Source organism: Sus scrofa, chromosome 9 (assembly GCF_000003025.6).
Source record: "Sus scrofa isolate TJ Tabasco breed Duroc chromosome 9, Sscrofa11.1, whole genome shotgun sequence".
In the NCBI taxonomy this organism is placed as follows: Eukaryota; Metazoa; Chordata; class Mammalia; order Artiodactyla; family Suidae; genus Sus; species Sus scrofa.
The window spans coordinates 92,130,496-92,150,375 of record NC_010451.4 but is presented as its reverse complement, the minus strand read 5'-3'; the positions used below and the strand labels follow the sequence as shown (position 1 = coordinate 92,150,375).

General features: G+C 41.7%; 1 protein-coding gene across 6 annotated transcripts in view; it reads left to right on the top strand.

The window, feature by feature from the left end:
* IGF2BP3 (insulin like growth factor 2 mRNA binding protein 3) overlaps positions 1 to 19,880 on the top strand; it is a 167,479-nt gene that overhangs the window by 121,889 nt on the left and 25,710 nt on the right. For 4 of the 6 annotated variants that reach the window (XR_002335867.1, XR_002335868.1, XM_021063449.1 and 1 more), the window contains 5 exons: positions 2,509 to 2,790; positions 7,206 to 7,340; positions 8,813 to 8,935; positions 12,143 to 12,278; positions 14,359 to 14,484. Coding sequence is in view for 4 of the 6 variants with exons in the window: in XM_021063449.1 (XP_020919108.1) it covers positions 2,509 to 2,790; positions 7,206 to 7,340; positions 8,813 to 8,935; positions 12,143 to 12,278; positions 14,359 to 14,484 (802 nt within the window). In the remaining 2 variants the exon portion in view is untranslated. The remainder of the gene's footprint in view (positions 1 to 2,508; positions 2,791 to 7,205; positions 7,341 to 8,812; positions 8,936 to 12,142; positions 12,279 to 14,358; positions 14,485 to 19,880) is intronic. The other 2 variants (XM_021063450.1, XM_021063452.1) reach the window with 2 other exon arrangements.

The following is a 19,880-nucleotide window of genomic DNA, read 5'->3' as shown; positions in this document are numbered from 1 at the left end:
GGAAGTTCCCAGGCTAGGGGTTGAATCTGAGCTATAGCTGCCAGCCGCCAGCCTATACCACAGCCACAGCAATGCAAGATCCGCACCACGTCTGCAATCTACACTACAGCTCACGGCAACATCGGATCCTTATTGAGCGAGGCCAGGGATTGAACCCATATCCTTATGGATCCTGGTCTGGTTTGTTAACTGCTGAGCCATGATGGGAACTCCCAGAAATTTCTTGATAATTACTTTTTTGTATGACTGGTATCTTTTATAATAAGAGTTCATACAAAGCACTGTAGGACAGTGATGGAACACAGGATCAAAGTGAGAAAAGGTCAGAATTTTGGATCCTAAGAACATCAGTATGCCTTGTCTGATTACCTAGATCTGCCAGGCAATTTTATGCTTTGGGTACCAGCCCCTTTCTTAATTTTTTAAAAAAATTTTTTTGCTACCCTGTGGCATATGGAGTTCCCAGATGGAGGATCAGATCCAACCCACAGTTGTGGCAACACTGGGTCCATTAACCCACTGTGCCAGGCTGGGGATCAAACCTGTGTCCTGCCACTATAGAGATGCCACTGATGTTGTGCCACAGCAGGAACTCCTTTTGGTACCTTTTTGGTGCTGGGACTATTTGGGGGTTTTTTGGCCCCCTTTCCTTCTAAGTCAAAAATTGAAAGCTATCTAAATAAGGAAAGTGATTTTTGAACCAGAAATGACCATTCTGAGCAGTGAGAGAGAGACCATTTCATGCCTGTTTTTCTTGCCCTGCCTGGGTGGAACGTAGGGTCTGTTAGAACACCATCTGAGCAAAGAATTTGAGTAATCCTAGAGGAAGTGTGGGACCTTTTATTTTTAATTTTTTGTGCACTGGGAGTGTGTATTATTAGGATTGTGTTTATGTGTGCTTTTGTAAACTTGGCCATATCTTCTCTGTCAACTTTTTATTGAGTGCTCCACTTTTAAAATATATAGGTGAACAAGAACACAATAATTGGGATGAATCTGAACAACATGATAAATGGAGATCCCATTGTGGCTCAGCAGGGTAAGAGCCCAGCTACTTCCCATGAGGGTGCAGGTTCGATCCCTGGCCTTGCTCAGCGGGTTAAGGATCCAGCGTTGCTGTGAGCCATGACGTAAGTTGCAGACGTGGTTCAGGTCTGGCGTTGCTGTGGCTGCGGTGTAGGCCGCAGCTACAGCTCTGATTTGACCCTTAGCCTGGGAACTTCCATATGCCTCAGGTGCAGCCCTAAAAAGAAAAAACAAAAAAACAAAAAAACAGAAGGCACAAAACCCCACAAAAACCCAAACACATGATAAGTAAAAGATTCGAGATGTGAGTGAGTACATGTCTACTCATGTGTATTTATATAGGAATTTAAATAGGCAGAATTAATCTATGGAGTTAGAAGCCTAGGGGAGGGGCACTTCCTGGAAGGAGGTACTGGTGGGGCTTCTGGGACACTGGCATGTCCTAATTCTGCATCTGAATATGTGTGTTCACCTTGCGAAAATTTATTGATGTGTGTGCTTCAGATTGGATAGTTTTCCATAATAAGATTCAAAAGTGAAATCTCCTTCCAAAATATAGAGATGAATTGATGCATGGATGAATGGATGGATAGATAGATAAGGTAGAAAATAGCTCCATTTGCTTTTTTTGATTCACTACCACCTCTTCTCTCTGCCCCAAATCAGATCATAAAGTCCACAAGGTCAGGGACTGCTTATTTCCTTGGCTTCATAATAGGTATTGAGCAATTGGAGTGGTTGATTAATTTAATGCCTGAGTATTAAATCCTGCTGATTTCCAGTGAGTGGCCTAGAGATTTATGTCCTTTGATTCTTAAAATGTTTTAAATATTGGTATTTAAGAGGTTGAAGGGAGTTCTCATCATGGCTCAGCAGTAACAAAACCGACTAGGATCCATGAGGTTGAGGGTTCTATCTCTGGCCTCGCTCAGTGGGTTAAGGATCTGGTGTTGGTGTGAGCTGTGATGTAGACCGGCAGCTGTAGCTCAGATTCAACCCCTGGCCTGGGAACTTCCATGTGCTGAACGTGTGGCCCTTAAAAGGAAAAAAAAAAAAAAAAAAAGGTTAAGTATGGGAGGTGTATATTTGTAACATCTTTTCCACTCTGATTTGGAAAGACAGGCCAGGACAAGGACTGCTCACGCTCTCTTGCTGTTGCGGTACTCCTAAGCTGTTAGTAACCTCATGGTTAATAGCTTAGTCAAGTGACGTAGTGTTTTTTTTGCTTTCTTGGTAGATGACAAATATGTTCCCTTTGGAAATTTGTTGGTCTTCCCTATGTGTACTTCAAAGGAAAAGGGGTGGTGGTGGTTCTGTGTATTTTCTGGGTTTGCTACTTGTTCAGTGGCTTTATCCGGAAGTTTTAGAGCAAATAATCGTGACTGGAAGAGGTGGGTATTGCTTGGCTAAAAGGTTTGTTACATAGCTCGATTCTTCTCCTCCCCCCCCCCCCCCCCCCCCCCGCTCCTTGTCACCTTCCAGAGCTTTAGACAAACTGAATGGATACCAGCTGGAGAGCTTCACGTTGAAAGTGGCCTACATCCCTGACGAGATGGCCGCCCAGCACAACCCCTCGCAGCAGCCCCGGGGGCGCCGTGGGTTTGCGCAGAGGGGCTCATCGAGGCAGGGGTCTCCAGGATCAGGGGCCAAGCAGAAACCATGTGACTTGCCTCTACGCCTACTGGTTCCCACCCAATTTGTTGGAGCCATTATAGGAAAAGAAGGTGCCACCATTCGGAACATTACCAAACAGACTCAGTCTAAGTGAGTATTCCTGAGTGTGGTGGGCATTCGTATTTTCCCCTTGGGAGTCTTAGTAACGGAGTGTGTTCTTTTGGTGCTTCACATCCTTCTGAACATGGTTGTGATGATCCCTTCTTGTCTGGTGCTAGGGAATTCTGAAAAACTTTGTGATTTGATATCTTTAGTGTTCGTTTTATATAAACCTGAGGCTAAACCTTAATCTCAAAGGGAGCCTCAAATTTTCACACATGTGAAAACAAATGATACCTAATCCCCCTACCCCTTTTTTTTAGGGCTGCACTCGCAGTATATGGAGGTTCCCAGGCTAGGGGTCCAATCAGAGCCATAGCTGCCAGCCTATACCACAGCCACAGCAAAGGCGGTTCCGAGCCTCATCTGCCACCTACACCACAGCTTTCTGCAATGTTGGATCCTTAACCCACTGAGCGAGGCTAGGGATCGAATCCTTGTCCCCATAGGTGCTAGTCAGGATCGTTAACTGCTGAGCCAGGACAGCAACTCCCTAATCCAGTTCTGATGAGGGAGGCCTTGATGAGTGAAAGGGCAGCTTCTCTGTTGTTCTCTGCTCCCCCATCTCCACTCTGACCTCCACTGACACTTTTAGCACTTGGAGAAGTAATTTTCTGGGTCCAATATAGGGCTAGTTTTTCAGTCTTGATTTACTTCAGTGAAGAATCATTCAGCTTAACGGTTCATATTTATCCTGCATTTTAAGCCATGCAGTTAGAATGGCTTTTTCTTTAGGATGTTGTTTGATAGTTTTAATTGGCAGGTTTTCAGGGATTAGAAACTTCTCCATCAAACCATGGAGCTAACTTTTTAGGAGTAGAAAGCAGGAACTATTTGTTTTTATTTGCCACTGTATCCCAACCTGATAGGTAGGTAGATAGCTCTCATATTTGTCAAATGAGTGAAATAACTGTGAATTTAGTACCCCTAAATCTAAGGTACTTGGCTAATTTTGAACTTCCAGCACATTATATATTTGCTGTTTTGCTTTGGTAATCATCCTCTTAGGCTGTAGTGAGGATTTTGACCCCAAGAAGCCTGGTGTTCTGAACTCTGTCCTTGCCCCTAGTTCTGTAAACTGCTACCAAACACATCTCTGGGATGGCTGGAGAACTGTGGGTGTACTAGGGAGAAGAGGCTGTGTGCATAAACCTCTCCTGTGTCATTCTACACAAAGGGGTAGGGAAATGGCCTTGGGCCAGCTGCAGAGGTGACTGTGGATTATTTTGCTTTTTAAATTTAGTAAGAAAGATTATTCTGGGAGTTCCTGATGTGGTGCATTGGGATTGATAGCATCTCTGGAGTGCTGGGGCACAGGTTCAATCCCTGGCCTAGCACAGTGGGTTAAGGATCCAGTGTTGCCACAGTGGCAGCTTGGATCTGATCCCTGGCTAGGGAACTCCATATGCTGTGGGGTGGCCAAAAAAGAAACACACACACACACACACACACACACACACACACACACACACACCCCACACACGATTATTTTGTGTGTTCAAGGCCTTAAGTGTTGTCTTTTTCAGGAAGTATGAGTATGGTGCTGTGTATACCTTGCCTAGGTGTTTATTTCCATAGGCTATCCATGTTCATCATAGGCACCATGCCTGCATTGAAGTAGCTGGCTCATTTCTAATGCAGAAACAAAACGAATTGCATCTAGTGTTTGCATCCCCACTTTCCTTGTGGAGTGACGTCTGGTCCTGTCTTCCCCTGCTTTGATGCAGGAGATGCTGGGTGCTCATTACTTTTTAGCAAAGTCAGTGGCCTTGACTTCATAATGTAGAGGGTAGAACACAACTGAACCATAGCCTAATATGTTTTCATCTGAAATTTGCCTGGTTTTAATATTAAAATTTAAAAGCTTCTTTGCTGTTTGATCCCCCTTTACCTGCAGAAACTAATTACTACATGGTTTTCCTTCCTTGTCACGGGGCAGATTAGAGTTGTTCCTTTTAAAGCCACTCATTTCCTTGTCAGAGGAAAGAGCTTCTGTGATTTAAATTGGACTGTTTGTTTTAAACAGGAAGATGGAGGATGCAGAGGGAAGGGAAGCAATTTTTGTTGTATCCGATGATTCACTTGCAGCTCTGCCAGCAGATTTAATTAACTCTTGCTATTGAAACTAGTCATTATCAGATCTTCTGTTTCTGGAATGGCCTTGGAAGGGCTACCCTAATCTGTAAAGCAACATTCCCTCCTCACAGGGGTCAGAGTTTAGTAATCCTTAACACAGTGAGCAGGTGGAAATAAACCAGAAGGAAAGAGATCCACATGTTGCCTGCTAGAGGAGAAGCAATACTTCCAGTGATGAGGGATTTTCCAATGGCTGGAAAGATGGTTCCTGAGATCAGCACTGTTATCTAAGATAGTTTTTAATGGGTTATTTCTAGATATCCCTTACATAATTCATTTTTGCATGGACCTTATTTTTAGTTACAGGTTTTCATTCTGGGATACATCTTCAGTTTTCAGTCAGACGTGTAAGAAGATGAATCCAAGCCTTCCAATGATTGATTGGCATGAAGTGATCATTTATTCTCATGACTACAAGTTCCGTTGCTCTTTAGAGTTAGAGTGGTCAGAGGAACTCACAAATACTTAATTTTTCCTAAATACTTTGGAGAATTGATTTTCTTTCTTGTACTCTTAATTTTTTATTTTTGGCTGCACCTGTGGCATGCAGAAGTTTCTGGGCCAGGGATCAGATCCTCGCCATAGCAGTGGTAACACTGAATCCTTCACTGCTAAGCCACCCAGGGGACTCCTTTCTTGTACTTGTTAAACAGAAGACTTACTTCACATTTATTTCAGAAGGTACAAGTATGCACATTTTAAAAAAATTACCCTCATCCAATGCCCAAGGACTTGTTTCTTGTGTTTGCTAATGTGAGTCTTTATTTTTTGCTTTTTAGGGACACACCTGCAGCATATGGAAGTTCCCAGGCTAGGGGTCTAATCAGAGCTACAGCTGCCGGCCTATGGCACAGCCACAGCAGTGTCAGATCCAAGCGTGTCTGCAACCCACACCACAGCTTATGGCAGTGCCGGAACTTTAACCCACTGAGCAAGACCAGGGATCGAACCCATGACCTCATGGTTCCTAGTCAGATTCATTTCCACTGTGCCATAGTGGGAACTCCTGTCTATCTTTAAACAAGAAAACATACCATGGCATATATTGCGTTGTTTTCACATTAAGATCAAGAGCCTCTTACTATGTTGGCACTGTAATTTGACCACATGTTTTAATACAGTTGTATAATGTGGATATAATGCTATTTAACCATTTCTTGCTGATGGGTATTTTAAAGATAATTCCAGTTTTCTTTCTATTATAAATAGTGCTACAGTGAACATTCCTGTACTGTGGTGGTCTTCTCTAACAGTTAGTATTTGGCAGTGTCTGGAGACATTTTTCATTGTCACAACTGGATAAAGCAGGTGCTACTGGCATGTAGTGGGTAGAGGCCAGGGATGTTGCTAAACATCCTACAATGCACAGGACGGCTCCACCCCAACAAAGACCTAGACTGGCCCAAAACGGTGATACTGCCAAGGGTGAGAAATACCACTCTTGCGCCATGTATGAGACTACACCTGTCGGAGATGTTAGAAGTAGAATTCTTGGGTCAAAAAATAATAAACACTTTATCTTTGATGGGTCCTGACAGTTCGGTCTGTATTCTCTCCCACACCAAAAGTGGGAGCGTGCCCAGATACACCCGTCTTCTTACCGGCACTTAATTTTGTCCTTTAAAGTATTTGTAGGTCTGGAAGAAAATGACACTTTGTTTTAATGACCAGTGAGGTTGAACATCATTTTGAGTTTATTGGCCATTTGCTTTTCTTTGAAGTAGAATTGCCATCTCTTTGGGTTCCATTCCTGATTGCTATTTGTTATGGATCCTCCTCACTCGAGGAGGCAGAGTGTGGAAAGAGCCCTTCAAGAGAAAACAGATGAGTGAGATCCCCACATGCAGAGGATGGTGGACATAGTGTGTAACAATCAGGAGTCCACCTGGCTTGTGGGATTCCAGCTCAGTTCTCTCAGAATGTGTTCAAGGTTCTCTTGGGTTTGGAGTAGAAGAAAATCTTTTGTTTGAACACAGGCTCTCAGATGTGAGATATTGACTCAGTGGTACCAAAAAGGAAAATGAAGCATATGCAGCTTGGGCAGAATGAAAAGATATCCCTGCTTGAGCAAAGAGACGGGGGGGAGTATTCCTGGAATTAAAACTCATCTCATCGATGGTGACAGCTTATCAAGCATTTAAGGCTCTTGAGGGAAGTGAGTCATCGACTCTGCCCTGAAGTCCTATGCCTTCAAAGTTGGTAATGACGGACTCTATTGTGAATGCAGGCTTACAGCTTTTGTTTTTCTCCCCCCTTGTGCCTGCTGTAAGAATTGATGTCCATCGTAAGGAGAATGCAGGTGCTGCTGAGAAGTCAATAACTATTCTCTCCACCCCCGAGGGCACCTCTGCGGCTTGTAAATCAATTTTGGAGATTATGCATAAAGAAGCTCAAGATATAAAATTGTGAGTAAAGAGAATTAATCAGTGAAGAGGCTGAGATTTATGCTGTCTTACTTGGTAATTGCCAACAAAGGGTAATGCTGTCGTGAAGAATAGCAGTGGGTTGACACTGTTGCTTTGGATATAAAGCATAAGTCTTTTAAGTATTTTCTGTTCATTCATGTTTGGCTATGTTGTGAGTGGTATTAATGGGAAAAGTCTAGCTGTGAAAAAGAAGGTGATGAGGGTCATCGGAAGCCCACCCAAGATCCCAGAGATATCCCTGGGAGTTTCGCAATGCAGGGATTCCAGATCCTCACTTCTTTACTTGGCGCTCATTGGAGCTCTGGGCATGTTGGCCCAGCCCTATCTTACAGCTGCGGTGGGTATTGAGGTGGGGAAATCCCTAATCTTATGCTAATAGGTAAACTGCAGGTTTATTGGGGTATTCAGATTGAAACTCTAAATATCTTTGCCCAGAAACCTTGAGCAGAGATTGGGTTCTATGCTGCTTATAGCACACAGCACAGTACTGTGCTAAAAGCTGAGCTCAGAGTAATGACCAGCCCTTGATCTGTAGGGACCTCCGAAATATATTACACATATTTTAGTTAAAGGTATCACATGTTGCTATTTTGTAAGATTAAAATTATTTTTCAGTATAGAGAAAAGAAAAAAAAGCCCACCATCCAAATAACCCCAATGACATTTTTTATTTTTTATTTTTATTTTTTGTCTTTTGAGGGCCACACACACGGCATATGAAGGTTCCCAGGCAAAGGGTCGAATCGGAACTGCCGACCTACACTAGAGCCACAGCAACGTGGGATCCGAGCTGTGTTTGTGACAGCTCACGGCAACACTGAATCCTTAACCCGCTGATCAAGGCCAGAGATTGAACCCGCAACCTTGTGGTTCCCAGTCAGATTCGTTTCCACTGAGCCACGACGGGAACTCCGGCCAGTGACTTTTTTAAAACAATAATATGTATATGACTTACAAACTCAGAAAGGTACAAAATGAAAACCCCTCTTCCTGCTGTTACACTTGTCTCCCAAGGTGTAACTGCTGTTGAGTTCCTTCTGTTTTCTTTTATAAATTCCGCATATTATCTCCAGGTATGTGTTCTTAAATTGTTCTAAAATCATACTCTTTTGCATTTTTACATTGTGTCCTGGTATTGGGGGGTTTCAGAATATGGTTTCAGTAAGATGTTTTCAAAGACTTAACAGAATCCATCATTGAAAGATATTCCCTGAGATGAATAAAATAAAACTTTAAAAAATTAATTCTGTCCAAATACTTGTCAATGTAAACCACTTCTGCTCATGCATTGCTAGAATGTAGGCTTATGGTCAGCTAGATTTAAACTCTACCTAGAATAAAGCTTCTTATATGGTAGGCAGGGGGTAAATGTTTAATGAATGAATATTATCTTGTTACCCAAGAGTAGGTTTACTTACCCTGATTTAATGACTTTTTTTTTTTCTTTACAGCACAGAAGAGATTCCCTTGAAGATTTTAGCCCATAATAACTTTGTAGGACGTCTTATTGGTAAGGAAGGAAGAAACCTTAAAAAAATTGAGCAAGACACAGATACTAAAATCACAATATCTCCGTAAGTGCTGGACTTGCTTGCCTTCTCTTCCTGCCTTTTCTTTCTTTTCCTTTCCTTTCCTCTTTCTTTCTTTTCTTTTCTTTTCTTTTCTTTTTTCTTTCTTTCTTCCTTTCTTTCTCTCTCTCTTTCTCTGTTTCCTTCCTTCCCTTTCTCTTTTTCTTACTTTCCTTCCCTTCCCTTCCTTCCCTTCCTTTCTTCTCTTCCTTCCTATTCCTTCTTTCCTTTCTTTCTCCTTTTCTCTCCCCTCCCCTTCTCGTCTTGCTTTTTAGGGCCAAATATGTGGCATATAGAAGTTCCTAGGCTAGGGGTCAAATCAGAGCTGCAACTGCCAGCTTATGCCCCAGCTACAGCAACATAGGTTTTGAGCTGCGTCTGTGACCTACACCACCACAGCTCGAGGCAACGCCGGGTCCTTAACCCGCGTCCTTAACCCGCTAAGCAGGCCAGGGATAGAAGCTGCATCCTCATGGATACTAATCAGGCTTGTAACCGCTGAGCCACAACGGAAACTTCTGCTTTCTTCTGAATTAGAAAAATTGCAAACATTCTTTCTAAGCTATAGGTTATACATTAAGCATTTTATAGCTCTTTGAGCCGGCCTGTACCCCCATACAAATAGGCTTCATTTTGCAAACCAGTCTACAGGCTGCTATCTGGTTCTAACTCATATTGAAAGCATTAACTCTTCCCACTAAAGAGGCAGGAAGACTAAATTCTTAACATTCACATTTCCAAGCTGATGTCTTGGTGAAGTTTTCTGGTGTAGACTCCCAAAGTTGGAATACATAACCCAGTGTGTTATCTATTATGCTATAACAGATCATTCCAACACTTGACAGCTGAAGACAAGAGTAAACATTTATGGGTCACAGAGTTTCTGTGGGTCAGGAATTCAGAAGCAGCTTGACTGGTTGGTTTTGTTTTCAGGGTCTCTTGATGTTGCTGACAAGTTGGTGCTGGCTGGTGGAGTGAGGCCTCAGTTCCTCACCTCATGGCTCTCTCCACAGAGCTCTTGGGGTGTCTTCAAGACATGGCAGGCGTTCCCATCGTGGCGCAGTGGTTAACGAATCCAACTAGGAACGATGAGGTTTCGGGTTCGATCTTTGGCCTTGCTTAGTGGGTTAAGGATCTGTCATTGCCACGAGCTGTGGTGTAGGTTGTAGTCACGGCTTGGATCCTGTGTTGCTGTGGTGTAGACCAGAGGCTACAGCTCCGATTAGACTGCTAGCTTGGGAACCTCCGTATGCCTCGGGAATGGCCCAAGAAATGGCAAAAAAAAAAAAAAAAAAAAAAAAAAAAGACATGACAGCCCTCTTTGCTCAGAAAGGATGATCTACAAAAAGCAGGACAGAAGTGGCCATGTCTTTCATAAACATAACCTCAGAAGTTGCACTCTTGACCATTTTCCTATTATTGATGCAAGTCGGCTCTATTCATCATGGGAGGGGACCCCCTGTCCCTGGGGAGTGGGTGATTTTGGAGGCTGGCCACCACAGCTGTGGTGCATGAATGCTCTGAAATTACATGGAAAGGCTTTTCTTTTCTGAAGGTGACTTTTCTTCGTTTCCTTTAGAATACCCCCAAAAACTGAGGTGGGGAGTTCCTTGGTGATCCTGGTGTCATTGCTGTGGCTTGAGTTCAGTGTCTGACCCTAGAAATTCTGCATGCTGCAGGCACAGCCAAAAAACAAAATTAAATTAAAAAAACAAAAACGAGTGGAGGTGGAAAGAGATTGATGGACTAGTGGAGAATGGTAGAGGAAGACTGGGGCGATATGTTCTTGTAGCAAGGAGTAAGGGGCCAGTAAGGAAGTAGGAACGTCTTGCTTGGTTGGAAAGAAAGGAAAAACCACAAGTGGTAAAAATAACAAGTGATTTTACCCTGTCTTGAACTTTATGCTCAGAAAGGGGAGGTTTTTAAGAGAAAAAAAAAATCTTAAAAACTGTTTTTGGAAGCAGCGAAAACTAATACAAAGTGCTTGGCAAGGGAGAGGGGGGTTGAGCCTGGCAATGAGAAATACACTTCTTGAGATAGTCAAAGACAAACAGTCTTCGCTGTGTAGATTTTTTTTTTTTTTTTTTAACAAGTTTAGGAAGAAATTAAGGAATAATAGGCCATTGAGCTGGCTCAAGTTTAGCTTCAGGCTTTTTGCCAGTAGTGAGAATGAGAATTCTAACTCGAGGAATATGAGGAAAGCTGTCCCAGGCTTGTATACCCTTTCAGTCTGTGTACTGAATCTTGTGTCCTCTTGCTTTCCCTTTGAGGCTGTTAACTGACTCAGGTTTAGGTGGTCCGAGATGTCATGTCACTGGATTTTAAAGCTTCAACAACATCAAAGTCAAGCAGGGAGCTTCTGAATATTGCTGTCACATTCTAACTTTTTAGTTGTCTAAATATTCATCAAGGGACCATTTAAAAATTTTGGTCAAGGAGTTCCATTGTGGCTCAGTGGGTTAAGAACTCAACTAGTATCCATGAGGATGCAGGTTTGATCTCTGGCCTCATTCACTGGGTTTCAGATCTGGCGTTGCTGTGGCTCCAATTCAGCCCCTAGCTTGAACTTCCATATGCCACAGGTACAGCCCTAAAAAGAAAAAAAAATTTAGTCAAAATGGATCGATTTATATTATTCCCTCCAGCCTATTTCGATCTAAATTCTAAAATTACTGATGGAAAGCAAGTTTAGACATATAAATTCTGGTTTGCCTTTTTGGAATATTTCTGATTCTTTATGCCTTTGGAATATTATATGCTGTTTCTTTGCTTGGTGACCCAGAAAAATGCAATTGCACGAGAATGGCAATTACGCCTCAAATTGGTCAGGGCAGATTGGGTACATACTTATTAAAGGTTATGTTCAGCTGGTTCTTGGTTTCAATGAAACTGTAGATCCCTCCAATCATTTTCTGTACATTTTACCATTAAATGGTGAAAACATTTCAGTTTAAGTGGTCAAGAAGTATACATGGACCTATTTGAACTGTGTACACCCACTGATTTTTATTGGGGGGGCAGTATTTTCTTCTCTCCTGCAGCTTTACAATTCTTGGATTCATGTCTTTTGGGGCTTACGCATTTTTCATCATGTCTAACCACCCCCTTTTACATATTGCCAGCCTCCACAGTCGGGTTTTAATTGCCACCTTGCTGAACTGTTATTAACGGTCTTCCTCCTGTAATTTCTTTCCCCTCTGTTTCAATCCGCAGATTGCAGGAACTGACACTGTACAATCCAGAGCGCACCATTACAGTCAAAGGCAATGTGGAAACATGTGCCAAAGCGGAGGAAGAGATCATGAAGAAAATCAGGGAGTCTTATGAAAATGATATTGCTTCTATGAATGTTAGTTTTAATATAAAGGAAATGTCTTTATTTCGATGAACAGTTAAAAGATATTTTCAGTTGCATTAACACTGGTTTATTTCATGGTGTCATCATTAGGGCTGGTTTCTAATTGTTTTTTAGCATCAGAGCGAGTGCCCTAGGATAGTTGGGAAGACACAGACATTGCCATTAGGCTAGGCTATCTCTGTGATTTTAGCCAACTTGGAGCCTTAGCTTTCTTACCTGTGAGGTAGACTAATACCTACCTAAAAAAGGTTAATATCTCCCATGCAGTGTGAATTTGAGGGAGGTTAGTATTGGAGGAATGTGGGCTTTAGAGGTATGTGAATTGGGTTTGAGTCCCAACTTACCCTTTCTTAGCTGTAGGTCTGTTCTCTTGGATGACTTACTTGGTCTCTAGAGCATCAGTTTCCCCATTTATAAAATGGGGCTTATTAAGATGATAATAGATGCAGTGCATATAAAAGCTGCTATATGAATACAAATTTAAAACTTGGTTGCTCATAAACCTGAGAGATAAAAGAGTTTCAAATAATCTGTGTAGTGCAGGTGAATTAAAGTGAATTGCTGGAGTTCCCATCATGGCACAGTGGTTAACAAACCTGACTAGCATCCATGAGGACATGGGTTCAATCCTTGGCCTTGCTTAGTGGGTTAAGGATCCGGCATTGCTGTGAGCTGTGGTGTAGGTCGCAGATGCGGCTCCGGTCTGACGTTGCTGTGGCTGTGGTGTAGGCCGATTGGACCCCTACCCTGAGAACCTCCACATGCCACAGGTTTGGCCCTAAAATGACATGTAAAAAAATAAAATAAAATAGAATAAAGTGAATCGCTGACATTCCTTAATGGATGGAATGGTGCCGAAAATGTAGCATTTCCAAAGTCCATCTTGAATTTTCAAGTCAAAGATTGATTAGACCTGTCATTTGAAACACTATACCTAACAGAAGGGACATATAAAAATGATACTACCTTTGTGGGAAGAGCCTAGAATGCTAATCATTTTACCCCCACATGACTGCCTGCCCGCCTTCACATAACTGCTCATCCAAATGTTTCAGTCGATTGGTTGTAATTTCAACACCATAGGCCTTGAAAAAGATTCTCTAGTATGCTCAAGCCTGAACCCTGTCATCTCCACCTTACCCTCTCATCCCTTATAAAATTGAATTAAAACAAAATCCCATTTCTGGCCCCTTTGAATTCATGCCAAAGATAGGTTATTTGTAGAAGTGACCTGGGAATGGGACCTGGTTTCCAAAGGGCTTGACTTTGTTTTAGGTCTTTAGGCTCATGACTGCCAAATTTGTGCCCATGGAGTAAAGCTCTCTTAATAGCTGTTTTTGCTATTTGGTTTGCTTTACAATAAACATATCTTGTTTGTTTGCTGCTTCAGTTAACGGAGAATTTTCTGTCTGCTTTTCCTGTGTGCCCAGAGAGTAGAGTCCGTACACGTCTGGGCACTGTGAGCTGGTCGTACAGGAAAGGAAGGCTATGTTCCCTGCTTTGAGAAAACCTCAGATCAAAGAGGAGGCAAACAGCACATGTATTTTAAAATATCAAGAAATATAAACAGGGAGTTCCCGTCGTGGTGCAGTGGTTAACGAATCCGACTAGGAACCATGAGGTTGCGGGTTCAGTCCCTGCCCTTGCTCAGTGGGTTAACGATCCGGCGTTGCCGTGAGCTGTGGTGTAGGTTGCAGACGTGGCTCGGATCCCGCGTTGCTGTGGCTCTGGCGTAGGCTGGTGGCTACAGCTCCGATTCGACCCCTAGCCTGGGAACCTCCATATGCCGCAGGAGCGGCCCAAGAAATAGCAACAACAACAACAACAACAACAACAACAAGACAAAAAATAAAAAGAAAAAAAAAAAAAGAAAAAAGAAATATAAACAGACATAGCGTAATATACTCAGGTATAATCACATGGAATATCTGCTTTGTTGTAAAATTGGAGTCATAAAATGATTTTTTTCTTTATTAGACAAGAGGTCACAATCTGAATATTATTACTTACAAATGCTCACTTACGCTTTATCTTTTAATTGGAAAATGAAGGGACCTTTTTACCATTGCAGCTTCAAGCACATTTAATTCCTGGATTAAATCTGAATGCCTTGGGTCTGTTCCCACCCACTTCAGGGATGCCACCTCCCACCTCAGGGCCCCCTTCAGCTATGACTCCTCCTTACCCACAGTTTGAGGTAAGACAATGTGCCTTGACTTTCTTGATGACTGAGTGGGGTGAAGTCAAAGAGACACCATCAGACTGTCACTCGGAGTAGTGGGGCATGACATGCTAATGGGGAAAAAACCTCACTGTAAGATCTGGTCCCTGTGGGATCTCTCATCAGTTTGGCACCAGCACATGCTTTCCAGTTCTTGTCAATGGGAGCTTCTTATCTTTGTAGAGGAGACACGTGAGTTATTTCTTTTAATGTTTTGGGGTGGTAGGGTTGTCAACATGTGTTTTTGAATGTCAAAAGAAGAGTTTGAGACTTTGAGGAGGTTAGTTATTTTTAAATGTTGAAGGAAAGGATTTTTAAAAGGCTTCCTTCATCTTGAACTTCACCTGAATGAATGTTTACTGCTTTGAAACATCAATAAAGACTAGACACGTTTTCCATTCTGAATGTTTGTATTTATTAAACAGTCAGCTTAGACAGCCGTACCCACAAATCTATTGTGTGTGTATGTTTGTGTGCAAATGTTTAACAGCTTTTATTTGTTTTGTAAGCCGAAGGATTATTGAGAACTAATGTTTATTTTTATATTTGCTTTTTAAGAGTAGCATTTTTTCTAAGGTTAGAAATAGGAGAGAAGCGATATTATGAAAATAAGCAGGGCATAGCAGACACTATACAATTTTGAATTCACAATTCATTTGCATTATCAGTAACAATTGGAGGTAGACAAATACGAAATAAAATTAACATTCTAGGGTCTTTCTTGAATTTTTTTTTTTTAAACATCTCTCCCTTCTGGTTTGTTTTCTTATCATGGAAAGTTTTTGTTTTTTGTTTTTGTTTTTGTTTTTTTGGCTTCTTGCCATTTCGTGGGCCACTCCTGTGGCATATGGAGGTTCCCAGGCTAGGGGTCTAATTGGAGCTGTAGCAACCGGCCTATGTCAGAACCACAGCAACGCCAGATCTGAGCCGTGTCTGTGACCTACACCACAGCTCATGGCAACACTGAATCCTTAACCCACTGAGCAAGGCCAGGGATCTAACCCACAACCTCATGGTTCCTAGTTGGATTCGTGAGCCACGACAGGAACTCCTATCATGGAAAGTTTTGAGTGATACCTCCTTTACCAGTCTAGGGAAATGTCCAGGGGGAAAAGGTGGGGGATTCTGTTTTATCAGTGGCTAGAATTCTATAAAGAACACACATTGCCGAGATTGTTCATATTTTATCCCTGTAAGAATGAGAATTTCCTTTGCCTGTCTCTGAAGCCACCAGGTTGTGAGGTGTGCTTAGCCTTGGTCTGTCTTGCAGCGTGTGCACATATTTCTGCCTTTGCTGTTGGCAATATTTGCATCTTTCCCTGCAGTGCACCTGCACTTCAAACATTTTGGGGCCTAGAAACCATTTAATAAAGCCTATTGATCTAAAGAAAGGCCTCAAAATTTCATATCAAATGTGAATAGATTCATGTTTGCTAAAGCTTTACACCACAGCTAAAGGTGATGTGCGGGGGCTGATGTGTTTGTACCTTGGAGCTAAGGGGGGTGGGGGTGGGAAAGAGCAAAAGCCCTGAGGGAGGATGGGCCAGCCAGTCTGTTAGGGACTCTGTATCACTGAGGGTCAGTCTCCTTTTTCCTTCTGGGTTTCTTTTCTCACTCATACACTGAAGAAACGGAGTTAGATGATTAGCTCTAAGAACTCTTCTTTCAGATCAAATATTTCTAGTTTTTACAGAATACAGTTTTTTTTTTTTTTAAATAAAGTCAAGGTTAGCAGCAACCTGCATTGAATAAATCTGTTGGTGCCATTTTCCCAATAGCATTATATTTAATGAGTTATGTGCATTTTTAAAGACATAATACTATTGCACACTTAAACTACATTTATAGTAGGTTATATGCCCTGGGAAATAAAAAATTTTGTGCGACTCACTTTATTGCCATATTTGCTTTTTTTTATTTTCAGTGCGTACAGTAATTGCCTTTTTATTTAAAAAATGTTTTTTTTTCCCTCTTGGTAATAAAACTGATATGTTTACTATAAGTATTAAAACTATACAAAAATGCTTAAAGGTAAAATTCACCATTAACATTTTAGTATATATTCTTCTAGGCTTTTCTGGGGGGGGGAGGCGAGAGTTTGGAATAGGAGGTATGGGCCCGTTTTTATACGTAGGCTAATTTGAGGTCCAATTTAAATCAATAAATTTGCTTCCTGTATTTGCCTTTAAGCAAACTGAACTCAAAAACCTAGCTGAAAATTAGGAAATCTATTTGGATCTTCCCTAAGAATGAAGCAAAATAATGAAGCCAAAATAGTACTGATATTGATTTAAACTTAAAGAAACACTGGTTAAAGAAATTACTGCTCACAGCAAAAGATGTTCCACCTGGCTTGATGTTTATTTGAAGTACTATAGGCTCCATTTTGTCACATAAATCAAATGTAGACATGTCATTGTTCCCTAAAAATGCTTCAAGTAGAGAGAGAAATAAAATGCTATTCATATTTATTTTTTATAATTATGCTGAAGTTGAAAGTGTTTAAAAAGTTATTCATGGAGTTCCCGTTGTGGCTTAGTGGCTTAAGAACCCAGCTAGGATCCATGATGACGTGGGTTTGATCCCTGGCTTGGTCAGTGGGTTCAGCATCCTGCACTTCTGTGAGCTGTGGTGTAGGTCGCAGACACAGCTTGGATCCTGAGTTGCTGTGGCTATGACATAGGCTGGCAGCTTTGACCCCTGGCCTGGGGAACTTCCGTATGCTGCAAATGCCGTAGTTGCTTTAATGTGATAGTGCTGAACCGAACCCACAATGTCTCTGAGGTCTGCCTATATTTAAAAAACTGGATTAGAAAATTCAAGGTTGGCAAGTGTTTGCTGTCAGCATGTGACAGTACTCCTCCATTGCATCTCCAGCTGCTGCTGAGCAGCTTACTGTTCATCAGAAGCTCTCACAGAGAAGCCAGGTTACTTACTAAGATAATGTCTTTATTCCTGATGCCTGTAGGTTAGCAGTAAATCTCTACTTTCACTTTAAATATATATGGCCTGAGGCAAGGAGTGGGTTTTGATGACTAAATGGTTTAAAGACTCTGACTCTGTTTTTATGTACTGCTTCCCCTTTTAGAGTTGTTTCATTTTTCTACTCATGTTTTCTCACTTCTGCTTTGTAACATGAAAGTAGAATTGATGCATCTTGTTGTTCTTGGATAAATCCCTTCCATCTCAGAACTGTGCTGTTCCTCCCCCTAAAACATACTCTTCTTCCTGGAACCTGCCAGGTTGATTTTTCCAATAGAGTCAAAGAGTTCATTCTTTCAACAGACAAAACTCTCTAGTTCCTGCCTCACAGCTGGCTCATGCAGTACTTAATTGGCAAATTTCAAGTTTATAAATGACAGGAAATGTTTTTTTCAGAAATGTTCAAACAGTAGGGAAGAGGCAGTTGGCAGCCAGTGAGCAGAGCAAGGGGTTGAATTGGCATAGCCCACGACACCATCCATAGCTGGCTGGTCTTCGCAGCTGATGGTTGGGTTGGCAGAAGTTAGCTCAAGTGCTGTTGTCTTCATAATTTTGATAGCATCTTTGGAGTCTTCCCAAGTCTCTAGAGCAATAGTGTAATCTTAAAATTGCCAACTTTCTGCTTATGGCAAGAGGCAAGAAAGGTGAACACTTTTCTTAGGTCTTAACCTGGTTTGTGGTGTTCTTTAAGAAACAAAATATTTCATGATTTGAAAGGAATTGTTAGATCAGATGACTCAGGAAGTCTTTTCATTCTACTCTTTAGGATATCTTACTGTGGGTGTGGCTCTTTTGTTGGTAAACAATTTCAAAATAACCCATTGCATACATACATTATTTCTAAGAGGACTTGGTTACTTAGTTAAGGGGAGGATTTTTTCTTTTTTTTTTTTTGGTCTTTTTAGGGCCAGACCCATGGCATATGGAGGTTCCCAGGCTAGGGGTCCAATTGGAGCTGTAACCTCAGGCCTACACCACAGCCACAGCAACATGGCATCCGAGCTGTGTCTGCGACCTACACCACAGCTCACGGCAACGCCAGATCCTTAACCCACTGAACGAGGCCAGGGATCTAACCCATGTCCTATGGATGCTGGTTGGGTTCACTAACTGCTGAGCCACGAGGGGAGAAAAAAATCCCCCCCACCTTTTTTTTTTTTTTAAAGACTTCAGAATTCTGTTCAGGTCATGAAGTTGAATAAACTCAATTCCAGTTCCAATCCAAAATCCATTGAAACAAAAGAAAACAAACAAAACAAAAAACTCCCAGGAGTAGATTTTACAAGCCAAAGGGAAACCCTGGCATTCTGCCTGGTTCCTGAAGGCTAGTGTTGTTGGCTGGCATGCATGTCTCCATGCCTTTGTGGTGTCTTAAATTCTGTTCCCCACAAAGTAAATACACTTAACCTCACTGTTTGCTCATTCTTGTATCTCCTCATGATAGAAGATTAGGAATTACTCATTGGCAGACCAGTTATGCAAACTTTCAGTTGCGCAGCTTTGTTCTGTTATTTCAAGCTCTATAGCATAGAGTGTGCCAAGAAGCACAAATGAAGTTTTGCCGATAGGCATCTGGCCGAAATCCATTGAGAAGCAGCTTGTGTCCTGAATACCTTTCACCTCTGAAGCTTTAGGAAGAAGGGTTCAGGGTAATGCAGCTGAGCAAAAACGTAAACGCAAAGAATGTGTAACACGAAAGGGAAATGATGGTGAATTTTTTCAAGCTCATCTCAGAGACTTAAGTTCACAGGTAAAAGAGTCCATAACCCATTGTTCTGGCTTCTTAGTCTTTTTTTTTTTTTTTTTTTTTTTAACTTTTTCTAAAAAAAATTTTTTTAATGATGTTAATTTTTTCCATTATAGTTGATTTACAGTGTTCTGTCAATTTCTACTATCCAGCAAAGTGATGAAGTCATACAAACATACTCTTTTTCTGACATTATCCTCCATCATGTTCCATCACAAGTGACTAGATACAGTTTCCTGTGCTACACAGCAGGATCTCATTGCTTATCTACTCCAAATGCAATAGTTTGAATCTATTAACCCAGACTCCCAGTCCATCCCTCCCCTTCCCCCTTAGTAACTGCAGGTCTGTTCTCCAAATCTATGCCTTTCTTTTCTGTGGAAATGTTCACTCGTGCTGTGTATTAGATTCCACATATAAGTGATGTATGGTATTTGTCTTTCTCTTTCTGACAGACTTCACTTAGCATGAGAGTCTCTAGTTCCATCCATGTTCTCGCAAATGGCATTATTTTGTTCTTTTGTATGGCTGAGTAGCATTCCCTTGTGAATATATACCACATCTTCTTAATCCATTCATCTGTCGATGGACATTTAGGTTGTTTCCATGTCTTGGCTATTGTGAATAGCGCTGCAATGAACAT